Source organism: Notamacropus eugenii, chromosome 6, assembly GCF_028372415.1.
Source record: "Notamacropus eugenii isolate mMacEug1 chromosome 6, mMacEug1.pri_v2, whole genome shotgun sequence".
NCBI lineage: Eukaryota > Metazoa > Chordata > Mammalia > Diprotodontia > Macropodidae > Notamacropus > Notamacropus eugenii.
This window is the reverse complement of record NC_092877.1, coordinates 151627940-151647141: the sequence shown is the minus strand read 5'-3', so window position 1 is coordinate 151647141 and position 19202 is coordinate 151627940. Positions and strand designations below refer to the sequence as shown.

The following is a 19202-nucleotide window of genomic DNA, read 5'->3' as shown; positions in this document are numbered from 1 at the left end:
AATCAATCAATCCATAAACATGTATTAAGCACCTTTTACGTGCCAAGCACTGTGCTAGGAAAACTGTCTATGAATGGTCAAGCTATATATTTTAAAAAATACTCTAATATTCAAAGGGATCTACTCTCTCTCTCTAATAATTCAGACTTACAAGTCATCAATGCTTTCTCATCCTGTGTGATTCCTGTTCAAGTCTTAACATAAATTTTTCACAGAGCAAGTGTGTGTGTGTGTGTGTGTGTGTGTGTGTGTGTGTGTGTGTGTGTGTGTGTGGTTTTACAGAGGGAATATCTTCCTAAATTTCTCTTTAAATCAGCATTAGCCCAAATTTGGCTTCATGTTTCCCTCAAAATCTGGTTTGTACAAAACTTGTGTGACCATAACTGCATCCTTAATACAATTCATTGAATTCAAATAAAGATATTTTATTTATTTTTATCATCACTATCCTAATATTCCTACATCTTTTGCTACCATCTGTGGCATTGAAAGAATAGCTTTTTAAGTCATAGATGACTGATCAAGGAACATTCTTTTCTGAGAAGTTTAAGTTGGCAGATATTATATAAGTGGTAGTTGGAACTCATTGAAACATCTTTCCAGATCCCAAATTTCAAAATTTTACTTTCTTATCACTATACTTTCTGTCCTTCCATCTGTCCCATATTTCTCACTTAATTCAATTTGACAAGTATTTATTATGTACTTATGGTTAAAGCTCTAAAGTTACACACTTTTAAGGCAGTGTGAGAAGACCGAGGAAGGGGAAGACAATGGAAGAGTTCATCTTAACTCACTGTACCACCTTTCTTTCATAGAAGGTCAAATCTAAGTTTTAAATGGAAATGTGATCCAATAAACAGCAACTGAACTTTTCAGTCTCAGTTTTTCCTAAGATGTAGGAAGTTTTAAGTGTACTATTCAGCAAACCTTTATTATATGTTTCTATTGTGTGACAGTCATTATGTCAGGGGTACAAAAATAAACAGTTTACTCTCACTGAGAAACTTATAATTTAATCAGGGGAAAGACAGGTGTACAGTTATGGTACGTACAAAGCAAAGATCCAGGCATGAGAAACATGAGGATTAATAATAGCTAATGTTTATATAGAGCTTTAAGGTTTAAAAGGCACTGTGCATAAAATATATCATTTGATTCTCACAGCAATCCTATAGGATAGAAGCCAGTTACTGTCATTCTTATTTTACAGATGAGTAAAGTGAGGTTGGGCACAGTATACCATGAGGCACAGGGGGGCTGGAAGCTAATCCACTATGCAACACAGTCTTGCTTTCAGTTTGGAATAGAGAAAGTCAGAAGGCTTCATGGTGGAGGTGGTACCTAAGTTAGACCTTGAAGGAAGGCACGGAGAACAATATGTGCAGAGGGAAGAGGCTGGGACAGATCAAGGATGGGGGGCAGCGAGGCATACAATTTGGCTGGAGTATAGAGTATATCAAATGTATGAAATAAGGTTTGAAAGGCAGACTGGAACCAGATTCTTGATGACCTTGAATGCCAGGATTAAAAGTTGATACATTATTTAGTAGATAATGGAGAGCTACAGAAGGCATATATGTAGAAGAACAGCCACCACAGAGGCATATATTAAGAAGGAACATTAAGACAAGGATATAGAGGATGAATTAGGTAAGGGACCCATATTTCTTTCCCAAACAAATTTGAAAGGAAATAAATACTAGAGTTTACTATGTATATAAACCTATGTATATGCACTTACTAAAAAATAAACTTAATTTCAATAGGGACAATATAACTATTTATCAATTATTCTCTGTTAAAGCTTCTTATACTGCTCAGGCTACATTTCTCCTTGGGTTGGGAATCCCTGAATTACAGGCAAGGCTGACAGTTAACTCATTAGAGTGAGATGAGAAGCCAACAAGAGATGAGAGCTTGATCTACAATGTGTGCAGTAAGAATGGAAAAGACTAAATAAATGTGAGATACATTATGGGGGCAGCTAGGTGGTGCAGTGGATAGAGCATCAGGTCTGAAGTCAGGAAGACTTATCTTCATGAGTTAAAATCTGACTTCAGACACTGAGCAGCTGTGTGACTCTAGGCAAGTCACTTAACTCCATTAGCCTCAGTTTCCTCATCTGTAAAAATGAGCTGGAGAAGGAAATGGCAAAGCACTCCAGTATCTTTGCCAAGAAAACCCCAAATGGAGTCATGAAGAGTGAGATACAACTGAAAACAACTCAACAACAACAACGTTATGGAGAAAGAGAATAAAAGATGACTTTAAGATTATAAACTTGGATGACTAGAGTACACTGGTGGTGCTATTAAAAGAAAATGGCAAATTAGGAGAGAAACAGGTATGAGGGGAGATGATGCTATGTTCAGTTTTGGACAATCAGTATAGGAGGGTAGGCCATCCAGATGGAAATGTCCAAAGCAAGAAACTGAGATACAGGACTGTAGCTGTAGAAAAAGGTAACGGTTCTGGGGTCACCTGAATAAAAATAGTAAATGAAGTCATGGGAGCAGAGAACAACAACTGAATGTAAAGGTAGAAAGAAGACAAAAGGTTACTGACATTTGAGAAAATCTATATTTAGGGGCAGGAGGAGGATAGGAAGTCATCAAGAGAGGAAGAGAAAAAGTCAGAGAGATAAGAAAATAATAATGAGAATATTCATAAGGGAGAAGATGTGGATTTGGAACAAAGAGGATATAAAAAGAAAGCTGGTTCACAGCATCAAATGTTGTAAAGAAGTCAACGAAAATATGAACAAAAAAAGCATAACTGGATTTAATGATGAGCTGGTCATTAGTAATCTTGGGGAAAGCTATTTTTAATATAGTAGCAAGGATGGAAGACGGTCTATAAAGGATTGAGGCATTCCACAATAAATTGTTGTTCTCTGAAGTGCCACCTCACACCTGTCAGAGTGGCTAACGAGACAGAAAAGGAAAGTAACAAATGCTGGATGGGATATGAAAAGGTAGGGGCACTAATGCACTACTGGTGAAGTTGTGAACTGGTCCAGTCATTCTGCAGAACAATCTGGAACTATGCCCAAAAGAGTATAAAACTATGCACACCCTATGGCCCAGCAATACCATTATTAGGTCTGTACCCCAAAAAGAGCAAAGAAAAAGATAAGGTCCCACGTGTACAAAAATATTTATAGCAGCTCTTTAGTGGAGGCAATGAATTGGAAACTGAGACAATGCCCATCAGTTGGGGAACGGCTGAACAAGTCGTGGTATATGATTGTGATGGAATATTATTTTGCTATAAAAAATAACAAGCAAGAGCAGAACAAGGAGAACTTTGTACACAGCAACAATCATAGTGTGTGAGGAATTTTTCTGGTAGACTTAGTCCTTCATAGCAATGCAAGGACCTAAAAAAATTCCCAACAGACTCTTGAGGCAAAATGCCTTCCCCACCCAGAGAAAGAACTATGGAATTGGATTGCGGAATGAAGCAGATCATTTTCTTTTGCATTATGTTTTGCTCTCCTTTGTTTTATGGTTTCTCCCTTTCATTTTAATTCTTCTATGCAACATGACTAAGGTGAAAATGTATTTAATAGGAATGTATATGTAGAATCTATATAAGATTGCATGCCATCTCAGAAAAGAGTAGGGAGGGAGGGGAGAAGAAAAGGGAGGAAGGGGAAAAAATCTAAGATATATGGAAGTGATTGTAGAACACTGAAAACAAATAAAATAATTAATAAAAAGAATAACAAGCAAGATGGTTTCAGACTTGGAAGGTTTATATGAATTGATGCAGAGTAAAATAAGAAGAACCAGGATATCACTGCATATAGTAACAACAATATTGTAATGACAATCAACTATGAAAGATCTCTCTGATCAATACAATCACCAAAAACACTTCCAGAGGACTCATGTTTATCTACCTTCAGAGACAGAACTGATGAACTCTAAGTGTGAATTAAAGTATAATTATTTCACTTTATTTTTCTTGCTTTTTTGCAACATGACTAATACAACTATATTGCATGACTTCGCTTGTATAATGGGTATCATACTGTTTGCCTTCTCAACAGGTAAAGAACAGGCTAGAAGGAGGGAGAGAATTTGGAACAAAACAATATGACACTCATTATACAAGTGAAATATATGTCTTAGAAGAGACAGAAGGTCATTCCCCAATTGATAAATGGTCAAAGGATATGAACAGGCAGTTTTCAGAGGAACAAATTAAAGCTATCTATAGCCATATGAAAAAATGCTCTAAATCACTATTGATTAGAGAGATGCAAATCAAAGTAACTCTGAGGTACCACATCTTACCTATCAGATTGTCTAAGATGACAAAATAGAAAAATGATAAATGCTGGAGAAGATGTGGGAGAGTTGGAACACTAATTCATTGTTGGTGGAGCTGTGAGCTGATCCAACACATTCTGGACAGCAATTTGGAACTATGCCTAAAGGGCTATAAAAATGTACATACCCTTTGACCCAGCAATACTGCTTCTAGGACTGTAAACCAAAGAGATCATAAAAATGGGAAAAGGTCCCACATGTACAAAAATATGTATAGCAGCTCTCTTTGTGGTGGCCAAGACCTGGAAATCTAGGGTGTGCCCATAGATTGGAGAATGGTTGAACAAGTTGTGCTATAATGGAATACTATTGGGCTATAAGAAATGATGAACACAAAGACTGCAGAGAAGCCTGGAAGGACTTACATGAACTGATGCTGAGGGAAATGAGAAGAACTAGAACACTGCATCCAGTAATAGCCACAGTGTGCGAGGACTGTTTCTGATAGGCTTAGCCCTTCACAGCAATGCAAGGACCTAAAATATTGCCAAAGGATTTTTCTGGCAAAATGCCATCCACATACAGAGAAAGAACTATGGACTTGAAACACAGAATGAAGCAGACTATTTTCTCTTGTGTTATGTTTTGTTTTGCTTTTTTCTCATGGTTTCTCCCATTTTAATTCATCTATGCAACATGACTAATATGAAAATATGTTTAATAAGAATATATGTGTAGAACCCATAAAAGATTGCATGCTGTCTCGAGGAGGGAGGGGAGAGAGAAGGGGAGAAAATTTGAGACTTATGGAAGTGATTGTTGAAAACTGAGAACAAATTAATTTAAAAAAAAGAAGAGACAGAAGGTGACAAAGGTAGTAGGAGTTAACTTTGACAAGAAGAATTATGCTATCCTCTGAAACTAGAGTGGAAAATGGGGGGAGGTGGAGATATTGACAGGTTGAAAGAAGTAGAGAAAAGGGAGTTCCAAGCTATCCCATTAGATACAGTCAGGATCTGTGAAGTAGAAGGTGAAGCTATCTGTTGGGAGTAACAGACAAGACAGTGGAACCAGGGGTCTGAGTAGAAGAGAGAAAGTTTAGAATAGCCACTGGGGTGAATGTGACAAAAAACAGAATTGGGATACTTCTATCTCTAGATGCTCTAAGATCAAAACAGGCGGAAGAAAAGCTGTTTTCATGACCATAAGAATATAGTAGTAGGCTGGAAGATATGAAATTGCCAAATACTGGAGGATTCCATGGTACAGCTGCTAAGGTACATATTTCAGGTTGGTCAAAGGAAGAAAAGTTGTATATATACAAAGTTATGTATAGTAGCATTTTTTTGTAGTAGCAAAGAACTGCAAACAAGGTGGGTGCTCATCAACTGAGGAATGGCTAAACAAACTATGGCATATAGATAACTGAATATATGAAAAATTCTGAGAAACTTGGGAGGACTTGTATGAACTGATGTGAATAAGCAGAACCAGGATAACAATTTACACAGTAATGTACAGGAAAACAACAATGGAAAACTTAGGAACTCTGATCAATGCAGTGACCAACAGAGACTTCAATGCACTGACAGTGGTGAAATAAGCTTCCTGACTGACATCAGAAAGACAGTGGAACACAAGTTAACAACACATACATTGCAGACATAGCCAATGCAATGATCTATTTTGCATAATTCTATTTCTTTATTAATAAGGAAGAGTTCTATTGGGAGAAGGGAGGATTACTGGGAAATGGATATCATTTTTAAGAAACTATGTATAAAAAATTTTTAAAAACTCAATTCTTAAGTCAAAGAGCATTTATTAAATGCCTACTATGTGCCAGGCACTATACTGGATCACAAATCTGTGACAAAAAGTTGTAAAACCCAATGTGCCTAATGAGACTTGTCTAAGGTTCAGTTCTCAGTCTATTTCTTACCACAGTTCCAGGTTCTGGTGAAAAGGATGTCAATACTTTTGAGCGTCATCAGAGGATGTCCTATGTATTTATATCAAGGGCTTTGCCATCTATTTATCTGAATGCCACAGTATAACGTCCCACTCCACCCCCACTCTGAAAGTAGTAGAATGAAAATGAAGGAGGAGGGAAAAGATGAAAAAGACTCTTTGGTAATGGTGGAATGAGCAGACAAGCTGGTGAAGCCAAAGAAAGCTCTCTCCCAGAGAGGTTCTTGCACAACTGTTTTCTATTCTGGTTGAAAACAACACCCACTTCTTTTCTCACCTGGTTTCAACTGTTTCCTGTTTAAGAAGCACCCCAAAGCAAGAGTTAACTCTCAGCAGTCAGGCTGCCAACTGTTACCAGCCTTTCCTGTTAGTTTGAAAATGTTTCTACCCAGAACTGCCAATGTTGAAGGGGAAGCAGAGTCAAAAAGTGACCACTGAGGGCTTGCCCACTGAAGACAACAAAACAACTCCAGGTCATTTGCAGTAGAATGTGTCATCCCTCAAGAAGTTACTGACGCTGAATGTTATTGTGGCCATAACAGAAGATCGACAGATCCAGAAGAATCCAGAGAAGCGCGGCAAGATTCTTATGATCCGATGCAGGATGAAGAAAGCAAACTCGAGAGAATATGCACAATGACCACAACAATATGACACTCCAAAAGCAACTAATTCTAATAAATTGGTTTTTTTAAAAATGTTACTGACATTTTTTTGTTTTGGCATGACCTTCATTTCCAGATACAGCGCTTACTCCCCAGACAGACATCCCATGGAACAAAGAATAAAACAGAAAGGAAAAGCCAGCTGGGCAGAACCCTGCATTTTCTCTTCCTGCCCTCTGGTCTGGTCATTAAATTACACTTTTGCTGTTACTGTTCCATTTATACTGCTGTGGTCATTATACAGGTAGACTTCTGGCTTCTACTTATTTAGCTCTGCATCAGTTCATGAGAATCTGGGCATATTTCTCCTTATTTATCATAGTCATAATTTTAATAATCCTATAATTAATAGAAAACCACATCAAAGAGAATTAGGCCAATTCAAAATCCAGTTTCATGATTACGTGCTGGGTGTAATACACATTTCTGGCTCCAAGATCCTCTTTGTCTTTGGTCAGTACTGGGGCATAATTGTCAAAGAAACTAAAGATGGGAGACAGCTTACCGTGTCTTCTCGGCCAGTTTTGGCTCTCTTGATGCTTTGCTGTAGATTCTCTTTCTTCTGATTCCCCTCTGAAAACTGGAGGAGGAAACAAAATAAAATGTAAACAAAGGTAACTTACCAACTGAACCACGAAGCATTAGCTTACAAGGATTTGGTTGCACCCAGGGCCCAGTAAAATCAAAGACAACAATGGACCCTCCTATCATTAAGCAAAGGTGAGGAAGCCTGGCTCCATGGGGCTTCCAGAATATGCCACTTCGAGGGTTTATGATTCTGTCCACATGGCTATTCCTTCCACCAACCCAGATCCCAACCCCTCTGTGTCTCAGTAGATTGATGATATCCAAAAGTTGCTGTGGTTGCAAAATTCACTGGGGCCCCATGCAAAGAAAGCTAGAAGTGGCATCAGAGGAGTTGGTTTGAATCTGCTTTGCCACTTCCTGTCTGTGTGACCTTGGGGGAGTCACTTCACCACTCTATGGACCTTGGTTTCCTCATCAGTAAGATGAGATGTTGCACTAGTTGACCTTATCATCCTACATCACCTGGTAGACAGCCCTGCAACAAACTGCTTGATACTTAGTTATGATCGTCCATGGAAAGACAGTCCACCAACAGCCAATGACTAGCTGTGGGATCTTAGGCAATCCCTTCATTTCTCTGAGCCTCAGTAGAACGGGATGATATCTAATGTTTCTTGGAGTTCTCAATTTATGATTCTCTGACTTGCCAGAACATTCACAAAGTCAGTGGACAGAGTGATGGACCTGGAGTCAGAAAGACCTGGGTTCCAATGCTACCTCGGACACGAACTAGCAGTACAAGTCACTTAACTTCTGCCTGTTTCAGTCTACTCATCTGTAAAATAAGGATAATAATAGCACCTACCTCAGGGGACTGTTGTGAGGATCAGTGAAGAAAACGTACATGGTGCTTTACCAACCTTAAAGTACGATATTATTATTATTAACAACAATGTGGGCTGGCAGCCCCAGGCTTTTTTCTTCCCTCTTACTTCTACCACTATGCTGACCTACAGACACAAGAATACAAAGGCACACAGGCAAATGAAGCAAAAATGTAGGTGTTTCTAAGAGTCATCAGATCTTACAGCAAGCAAGCTAACAGGAAGACAGCCAAGAAAAGCAGATCAAGAATCTAGAGCTGGAAGGGAACTTTTTAAAAAATATTTACTTGATTTGCTTCTTTGTAGTTTTTACATCCATCACTATCGTGACCAATACCCTTCCCCACATATCAGAGCCTTCTCTTGTAAAACTGAGAAATGATTAAATAAAACAAACACGACAGGTCAGCCCTGTTGGAGAGCAGATGGAAGCATGCTTTATCCACAGCCTACTCTCCATATGGAGAGGACAGCAATCACTTCCAGCATTTGTTAGAGAGGCAGCATGCTACAAGGTAAAGCATGGTGGATTTGAAGTCAGAGGATCTGGGTTCCCTCTGCCACTTATATAGACTTCAAAACCTTGGATAAGACAGTTAACTCCGGGTCTCAGTTTCCTCATTTATATGATGAGGGTGTTGGATTAGATACTGACTACTGTCCTTTTCAGCCCTAAAGCTATGATCATGTGATGACCCTACGAATATCCTCTGGGATCAATACTGGCTATTGTGATAATTTGAATTTTGATGCCTTTTACAATTTCAATTTGTTTTATTTTTAATGTATTTGGTTTTCATTTTACATTTACAGGTTATTGCCATTTCATGACGTCTCTTGAAACAAAACAAAATTATTAAGTAAAGTCAATATAATAACCTTATCTGAAAGTGCATGTAATATTTCAGATATATCTCTAGCCCCCCCCCCCAAAATTTTTAATCTTACCCTTCCCTTACTGCCTTGGCAAAAGAAAAAGAGAAATTTCTTGGAACAAATATGCAGAGTCAAGCAAAACAAATTCCTTCAATGGCTGTACATACCACATAGGTAGGGAGATACGTGTATGTACATATATATGTACGTTATCTATCTAGCTACCTATCTACGTGTTATATGTACATATCTATCATCTATCTACTGATCTATATCTCATTCTACCTTTCTATAGAGGATAGCATTATATGTCTCACCTTTCTATAATGGATATTATGTTTTATCATGAGTGGATCATGAATGGTCATTGTACTAATCATAGTTCTTAGAGCTTGCAAAATTGTTTATTTGTAATGTTTTATCATATTAAACGAACTATTCTGGTTCTGCTTATTTCATTCTTTATCAGATTATAAATTCTTCAAAACTGTTCATTTTTAAAAATAGTATTGATGCCAAAGTATAAATTGTTCTTCTGATTTTGCTCACTTCACTCTGCATCAGTTAATATGTCCTTCCATCTTTCTGAAATCATCTCCTTCCTCATTTCTTACACTACAACAGAACTCCATCACATTCCACAAAATTACTAGCACTTTTACAGAATACTGAAGAGACACTTCACTAAAATTACTACAAGATACATACAAGAACTATCTAAACAACAACAATAAAATAGCTAATATTTATATAGCGTTCACTACATACCAGGCACCACACTAAGCGATTTACAATCATTAGCAGTACTGGATCATTTGATCCTCACAACCCTGGGAGATGGGCGCTATTATTATCCTTATTTTCCAGATGAGGAAACTCAAGCAAACAGAGATTAAGTGATTTGCCCAGGGTCACAGAGCATCTAAGCATCTAAGGCTGCATTTGAACTCAGGTCTTCCTGACTTCAGGCCTGGTATTCTATCTACTATATCACCTACCTACCTATACAAATCACTGTTTATTAAAACATAGACTTAAATAATTGGGAAAATATTAATTGCTCATAGGCAGGATGAGCCAACATAATAATGGTAATGCCACCTAAATGGATTTACTTATTCTATGTCATACCAATCAAACTATCAATGGATCACTTTATAGAAATAGAAAAAAAATTCATATGGAGGGCAAAAAGATCAAGAATCTAAAGAGAAATGATGAAAAGAAATGAAATGAAAATCTTAAGCTATAATACAAAGCAATAAATATTAAAATAACTTGGTATAGATTAAATTGATCAGTGGAACTTATTAGGTATACAACTCAAAGAAGCAAACATATTCAATACCCTAGTATTCAATAAATAGGCAAAGTAGGTGGCGCTGCAGTGGATAGAGTACAAGGTCTGGAGTCAGGAAGACTCAGCTTCCTGAGTTAAAATCTGGCCTCAGATACCTACTACATGTATGATCCTGGGCAAGTCACTTTACCCTGTTTGCCTTAGTTTCCTCATCTGTAAAATAAGCTAGAGAAGGAAACGATAAACCAGGCCAGAATCTTTGCCAAGAAAACCTCAAGTGGGGTCATGAAGGGTCAGATGTGACTGAAAGCAAATCCACAATAACAATTCAATCAACACTAAACCCCAGATCCTGGGATGGGGGCTCAATTCAATTCTGTTTGGAAGCTAACTTCCTATATTTTAGCCATCCTGGAGACTGGCAGTTCTAGGAGGGTGTGGGCCCTTCAACAGTACTCAGAATGACAGTGAAGCACGTTCTCACTGCCTGGAAAAACCACCTAGTAAAGAACACTTCACATCTACACGCTCAGTACTTAGAATTGGTCAAACTGGTGCCAGACGTCTTCAGTTTGCTACATCTACTTAGGTTATTTATTTAAATATTTTCTTTATCAGTCTAAACCAGAGGTTCCCAAAGTAGGCCATACTGCCCCCTGGAGGGTGCTAGAATGACGGGGGGGACTTGTAGCCTTGGGTACAACTGGGGGGCATTGAATAAAAAGAAGGGGGGGAGTGAATGCATAAGGAAAAAAAACAAGAAAATTTTGAAAAACCGTTCATGTTTCACCTCTTGTGTAACAGAGTTAAAGTGACTATATTATTTTAAAAAACACACACACAATACAAGTTATAATTGATCAGTAGTCAAGTCCACCAACAGGTCTCAACAAGCAAGTGTTGGCTGGCAAACCAACAATGTCAGAAAGTCCAGCACGCATCTGCAGGAATATGTGTGTGTAATGACTTGTTTACAACATGATACTATTCAGTTACATGATGTAATATTGTAGCATCAAAATTTCAGTGCAGGAAAAAACCCGCAAATTTACAATAAATTATTAAATTTAACATGTGTCATTTTGAAAGTATTTTATATTTTTAAAAATGACACAATTTTTTAAAAAAGTGTTAAAGGATTAATGAAAGTAGATTTCCAGGAGAGCGCTGAGAATTTTTTTTTTAGGGAGCAGTAAGCCAAATAAATTTGGGAACCTCTAGTCTAAACATTTCACTCCGTTTACTAAGTTGCTAAGAAATTACACATGGAAATGATTATTAGCTTAAACTACTACAAGTTTAGCACACTCATCTGCATGCAGCCTTAGACAATACCAAAAGGGGCTAGAAAATTTCACAAGACTCCTCCTCTTTCCTCTTCTATTGATCTCACTTGACCATTTTTCTGTAACTTCTTTTTGGGTCTAGATCAGCAAAGAGAACTCTCATTGTGGAAACTCCCTCCATTAATGCCCCTGCAACATTCTATCTAATCTTAGAGTATTGCTGTGCAAACTTTATAGGTTAACTGACTTTCTTTGGATCACCAAAGCTGGGATGGGCCAGAAGCAGGATGTCAATCTAAGGCTGACCTTCTATATACTACTTAACTAAATTATTACAAGAAATTTTCCTGTGCAAAACTCTCTGTTGCATTGTTTTCTATAAACTACTTAGAAGCTTAGGAAGCAGACACCTGGTTAAAAGCAGACATCTTATTTTATTTCTGTAAAATATCACAGTCCACATGGAGTGTTAACATGAAGGAAACAATTAAGCTCGTACATGAACAGAAACTTTTTCTCACCAGTGACTGCAAGAAACTGTCCTTTCCATGTGTGACCTAGCAGTATCTGAACGATGAAAGGGGCCTGAGTGTTCTTTGCTAAGGAGTTATATCCTCAAGAAGCAGGGAGCTACACAATGTGTCCCTGATCCTGGTGTACATATAAAGAAAGTACTGTAAGCTTCCATTTAACATTTCCCTGGTCATTAATTCTAACCTCCATCATGAATAAGACCAACCAGTAATGCCCTGATGACATAACCAAACCAGTTATACCTCTTTATGAGAGGAATCATGTCAAAGGAAGGAGGAGGGGAAGGGAGCAGCTGGGATATATTCTGCTAGAATGCTTGCGATCCACAACAAATTCAAGGCAGAGCACAGGTGTAAGACCTTAACTGTAGCAAAAGAATACTAATTTAACTGCAGAAGCATGAGTTTCCCCTTAGAAACGGCCCCCCCAAAAAAGCCAGTATACCCATCCTCATGGACACACTTGAAGTAACCAGAAATCCTGTATTTTCACACATAGACATCATAGGTTAACACAATGGTTTGATTTGAAATTATACTTAAAATTGCCTTATCACTATAAGCAGAAAAAATAATTATCCTAAAGCACAAATGGGGCCATGCTGCTCCCTTGCTCAAGAAACATCCCCGGTTCCCTATTACTTCTAAGAAAAACGCAAACTCAACTAGGCATTTAAATCCCTTCACACTTCCCCTTCAGACTTTCTTCCCAGGCTTACTGAATTTCTCCCCTTCATAGATTCTATGTTGTTGCCACTTTGGAAAAACTGGCCTTTTTGCTGTTACCCAAATTTGATACTCCATCAACCTATCCCTGAGTCTTTGCACAAGACTGCTCTTCTTCCTGATTTCTACTTTTTACAATTCTTAGCTGTATCCAAGGCTCAGCTCAGGTGCCCTTTACCACCCTTGTCAATTACACACTAATCTAAGCATATGTTTTATCAACCTCCCATTCGAACAGAAACTCTTTTACTGTAGGGACTGTTTCATTCCTATATCTTATTGCCCAGCACCCACCAAAGTGCCTTGTAAACAGTAAGTGCTTAAAAAATGTTTGCTGGATTCTCTCTCTCTCTCTCAAAGAGGGGCATAAAATGAACCATTAATTAACTGAAACAGCTTCATAATTCAATTACTTAAATGCCTTCTGTTAGAGGTTTTGTATCAATCAGTTTGTTGAGGAAGTAGAAAAGGCAAATAAAACATGTATCCCGAAACAGGAAACGCAGTAATGAATAAAATAACCTGGTCTTAAAGGAGGAACACTGAATTCAAGGTCTGTCATGTAGGCCACTTGGAAATCCACATGATGTAAGAGGAACAGAAGACTTCCACTCTCTACCTCCCATACCAGTAAGTACAAAACAATTTGATCTTGCTGACTACTGAATAATTCTTGGCATTCTGCTTAGAACAAAAAGTCACAACTACTCAAAGCCACAATATTTAACTCCTGTGTAACTAGCTTTCCTATCACTGCAAGAGATCTACATTTCTCTTGGAAGTAATTCTGCCACAGTTCTACCTAGTACTTTGGACCTAAATCAAATAGAGACCTCACATGACAATGGTTAAGATGACTCTTAGCTACTGTGATGATATGATCTAACTAACTTCCAAAACCTGTTTTCTTGCTGTAAGAAAACCAGCCAAGAGACACAGGATGATACAAGAATGGATGTACTACAAAAACCAGACTGCTAGATAGATTAATCCAGGATACTGTAGTTTACCTGTACATTTGACAAAAAAGGATTGAGAAAAATAATGCCAAATGCTTTTTTTAAAGTGCAAATCACTGCCTCAAGGAAATAACTGCCTGCTCATTACAAAAACAGAAATGATTGATTCAAGCTGTACAGGCCAGGAGTCCTGAGCTATTTTCCTGATATGAAATGATTACAATAACAACAGGTGGAGAGAATGATGAAGATTTTTAGAAGGGGGAAGTACCAGGGAAAAGAACAGCAAAAGCACACACACAAAAACCAGTCTAATGTTTCTGAACTTAAGGAAATTATTTTCAGAAGATTTACTTTTTCTAAGATTTTGGTTTCTTTCAAACTTTTATAATCCAGAAAAATGAATTCTGCTGTGAAACCAGCTAAATTCATGTATTATAATTTCTTATGATTTACTTCAAAACAACACACACCACCACTACCACCGCTACCACTAACACTACTACCACATGTCCCACACTCAAGTTGGAAGGACATCCCAGAATATCAGACATGGAAGGGGCCTTGCCATTCATCTAATCTAGGTCTCCTCTAAAACAAACCAACCAACCCTCATGCATCTATGAATGCCTGATGTCTTGTACACAACAGGCACTAAATGAAAACTTGCTGAATGGCCCAGGAGAGGTCATTCAGCCTTTGCTTGAAGACCTCAAGGGAAGAAACAGCCTCCCTCCTCCCAGGGCAGAAGTCTCCTTACATTATGGCTATACTGTCTTTCTGCAAATTGTACCCACTGCCCCTGGCTCTGCAGTGGGGAGCCAACAGAACAAGTCTAATCACTAGTCTAGATAAAAACCCTTCAAATACTTGAAGGTAGTTGAGGTCACATGAGGCCTCAGACACCATGGGGTCCAACCCTTATATAGATAGGAATCTTGACTACAACAGGCTGTGACTCAAGACCTCTTATGAAAGGGACCCAGTTCCCTCCCCAAGCATCTCCATTTGGACTATTCAAATTGTCAGCCTGCTGTGCGAGGCTTTATAGAGTGATCTGAAAACTGGATGATACATTTAGAGTTGAAAGGGCTATTCAGCCCCTCAGCAGCCTACCTAGCTTAATCCTTACATTGTGCGAATGAGGAAACTGAGGCTCAGAAAGTGTGACTGGCCCAAAGTCATGCAGGTAATGATAATAATAACTGCTAACATTTATATATTGCTACTATTTGCCAAGCACTGTGCTAAGCAATTTACAATTAATTTGATCCTCACAAAAACCCTGGAAGATAGGTGCTATTACTATTACCATTTTACAGATAAATAAACTGAGGCAAAAAGACATTAAGTGACTTGCCCAGGGTCACAAAGTAAGTATCTGGGGTTGAATCTGACTCCAGATCCCATGCTCTATCCACCCTGTCACTAAAGTGGGATATGAATACATGTTTTCCTGACTGCAAGTCCAACCCTGTTCTGTCATATTGTTGGACAGGGCTTACAAATCATATGTAAATAACAAGGAAAAAACTGAAAAAAGTCTTTTAATACTTATGTAGAAATACCAACTTAAGTATTTATATTACATGGGGTCAAACGTGACTATATTTTGGAAGGTAGTAAGGAAAGAGATAATTATAGTAATTTTGTGGGAAGACAGAGTGGGACCTGTGAAAAGTATACTTTTCCAATTAGTCTAGGAAGGATTCATCAAAGAGACAAGATATGGAAAGCTATTTGAATAATGAGAGACAAGAAATCTGGTAAGCAAAGTAGTTCCAAGTATCCATCCCAAAGTAAGTCTGGTACAGTCAAATGTAAACTGTAGAAAATTTTGGAAGATATAAAATTTTAAACACTGCTTTCCTTCTATGTGGGCATGCACAGCTAAAGTATAAGGAATGGGAGTGGGTGGATCAAAGTGGACCATAATATTAACTCTTTTTATTCTGTAAGCATTTCTTGAGTAATGATGATAATGCCTAACTTGAAAGTCTGCAAATTGCTTTACGTACATTATCTCATTTAAGCCTTACAACAACCCTGTGAGGTAGGTATTAAAAGGATTATTATCTTTTATTTTTCAGATGAGGAAGCTGAAGCTTATGGAGGCTACATGGCTTGATTCATTCACACAACTAATAATTAGTGCAAGAGGCAGGATTAGAACCTATGTTCTGGGTGGTGCAATGGACAAAATGCTGAGCCTAGAGTTAGAAAGACTCATGTTCCTGAGTTCAAATTTGGCCTCAGTCACATACTAGCTGTGTGACCCTGGGCAAGTCACTTAACCTTGTTTCCCTCAGTTTCTTCATCTGTGAAATGAAATGGAGAAAGAAATGGCAACACAATCTTTACCAAGAAAATCCCATATGGGGTTATGAAGAGGCTAAAATACGGCTGAAACAACAACAAAAATAAGTAAAATAAAATAAAATAAACCTCCTTACCAAAGTTCAAGATGCTGTCACACCTATATATGTGGTATCACAATTACAGATATTCCGTCCTTACTATTTTCTCCCATTTAAAACCCTGAGTTAACTGTTTTTCTTCTTCTAATAATATTCATTAAGAAAGATTGATCTAAACTCTGAGTGCAGATTAAAGCATACTTTTTTCGCTTTTTACAACATGGCAAATGTGAAAATCTTTACATGACTTCACATGTATGATTGATATACGGTTTGGCTTCTCAGTGGGTGAGGGAGGGGCTGGAGGGAGGAAGAGAGTTTGCAACTTGACATTTTTAAAAAATAGAATGTTAAAAATTTTAAAAATAATTTCAAAAGAAAAAAATTCCCTTATGAAATTACTAAACATGTAGGCAATTAATATTCCACTTATACAGAGGTCAAATTTAAATCGACCTCAGCCATTTGGAGCATTATTAAATCCCAACATAAGTGGGAAAGGCCTTTGAGTGGTCTAACTAGCTGTCAGATGGCTTACATGTTTTATTCTACAGGAAAGGCTGTCGGACCTTTCACACAAATCTGAAAATCTTGATCGTGAGGTTTTCCAGACAACAGTAGAGCAAAATTAGAAGGGGATGGTGAGATGAAAACCTTGGCTAGAGGTAAGTTATAAAATTAAATACCAATTTAATGAGCACCTATAAGCCAATCATTACATTAGGCACTGGAGATATAAGGGACCTTGCCCTCAGGAGTTTCCATTCTACTGGGAAGACACATATATGTAAGTATGGTACAAAGAAAATTGAGGAAAGCAGGAGCAGTAACCCCTGGAGCGAAGAGGGAAGGCTTGACAGATGAGGAAGCACCAGAACTGAATCTGAAGGAAAACAAGGACATGGATGACTGTAAGGTGTCATGGCAGACAACCAGAAGGTAACAGAGGAACAAGAGAAAGAGCCAAGAACACAAAAAGCGCAACTGTCTGGAGTGATTTAGTGTAGGAGTAAATACCCTCAGTTGCCTCTGAGGATATTCGTTTATTACATCATGGTATGATAATTGATGTTCCTAATGATGACCATTAGCTTGTCTTTTCGGCTTTCCCTTTCTTGATGGCTAAGGTCTTCCCTTTAATTAGCTCAAACAGCTTAGGCGGGGTGCCTAGACCACCTGTGAAAGAGAGAACACAGCCAGACAGAGAGAAACAGGCAGCCCAGGGTCTTTTAATGCCAGGTCAGGGAGAGAGCTGAGGGCAAACTATTAGGAAAAGCAACTCAAATGTAGGGTTCAGAATAAAGTGAAAAGTGAAATATGGTATGCAGCAAGGGTGTATTGGAGTAAAACCCAAGGAAGGAAAAGGAAAAGGAAAAGCTTTTCTTTTCTACAGCATAGCACACTGAGTGCTGTGGAGTATAAGATGTGACTGCTGTTGTTGAGTCATTTTTCAGTCAAATCCAACTCTTTGTGACCCCACTTGAGATTTTCTTGGCAGAGACACTGGAGTAGTTTGCTATTTTCTTCTCCAGTTCATTTTATAGACAAGGAAACTGAGGCAAATGGGTTAAGTGACTTGCCCAGGGTCACACAGCTAGTGTCTAAGGCTGGTTTTGAAACCAGGCCTTCTTGATTCCAGGTCTAACTGCTACCTAGATGCCCCTAAGAGGCTACTATGATTAATGTATTGATTTTTTTAAAGTACGTGGCTTGATAAAATAAAATGAAACCTTGAAGGCTCCTTTCAGATGTTTCTCCTTTATATACATAAAAGTTGTACAATCCTCTATGAACGACATGAGATAACTGTTGCAAAAAGCACTTGACTCACCTCAAGTGAGATGTAAAATGGGAAGACATTATTTTCAGCAAAGTTGTTTTTTTGGTTTTTTTTTTAAATAAATTTACAATTATCCCTTCCACATCACAGGAGTTAGGGGCATGGTGAGTGTGAACCTCCCTTACCCCCCGCAAAGTGATCTGGAAAATCTGTGCAAAATTTCTTGGCCCTCCATTTGTATCAGAGAAGAAGTTTGCTTATTTTTTCTTTTTCTTTTATGGGATGTTTACAGTACCTTATTGTAAAATCTGGGTTAAGTATTTGGTCACAGGCTCTGTGCTGTCTGCTAGCCTTCACATGTTGTCTGTGGCTTCCACAAAACTCCCCCAAGATTCCCATTTAACTTCTTACTCCAATCAGCAATATATTGAAACTGTGATGGGGAAAGTCACAATGTGGAATGGATAACTGTAGTATTTATTTGAAGTATACTTTTAAAAAAATTTTGAGTTTTGAATTCTCCCTTTCCTTCCCACCCTTCCTTTACTCACTGAGAAGGCAAGCCATGTGATATTAATTATACATGTGAAATCGAGCAAGGCATATTACATTTTATCATGTTTCAAGAAAAAATAAGCAAGAAAAATAAAGAAAGTGAAAAAGTTAAGCAACAAAGGTCTTTTGAGAAGCTGAATTTGGAATCAGGACCTGGGAAACCATGGTTCAAATCCCACCTTTGACACGAGGCAAGTCACCTTAACTTCTGAGAGTCTCGGTTTCCCATCCGTAAAATGTGACTAATAAGAGCATCTACTGCACAGGGCTAATGAGATAATAAATGAGATAATAAAAAGAGAGTACTTTTAAAATGAAAGCTATTGTTATTTTTATCAATGTCATAAGGATTCCCTATGACTGATCATGATAATAATAACTCCTTTTTATATATAACTTTCAGGTTTGCAAAGCCCTTTATACATATAATTACCTTCTTTGA

General features: G+C 37.9%; 1 protein-coding gene across 10 annotated transcripts in view; it reads right to left on the bottom strand.

Moving 5' to 3' along the window:
- MND1 (meiotic nuclear divisions 1) overlaps window positions 1–19202 on the bottom strand; it is a 111851-nt gene that overhangs the window by 30065 nt on the left and 62584 nt on the right. For all 10 annotated transcript variants that reach the window (XR_011969732.1, XM_072621292.1, XM_072621296.1 and 7 more), the window contains one exon: window positions 7422–7496. Coding sequence is in view for 9 of the 10 variants with exons in the window: in XM_072621292.1 (XP_072477393.1) it covers window positions 7422–7496 (75 nt within the window). In the remaining variant the exon portion in view is untranslated. The remainder of the gene's footprint in view (window positions 1–7421; window positions 7497–19202) is intronic.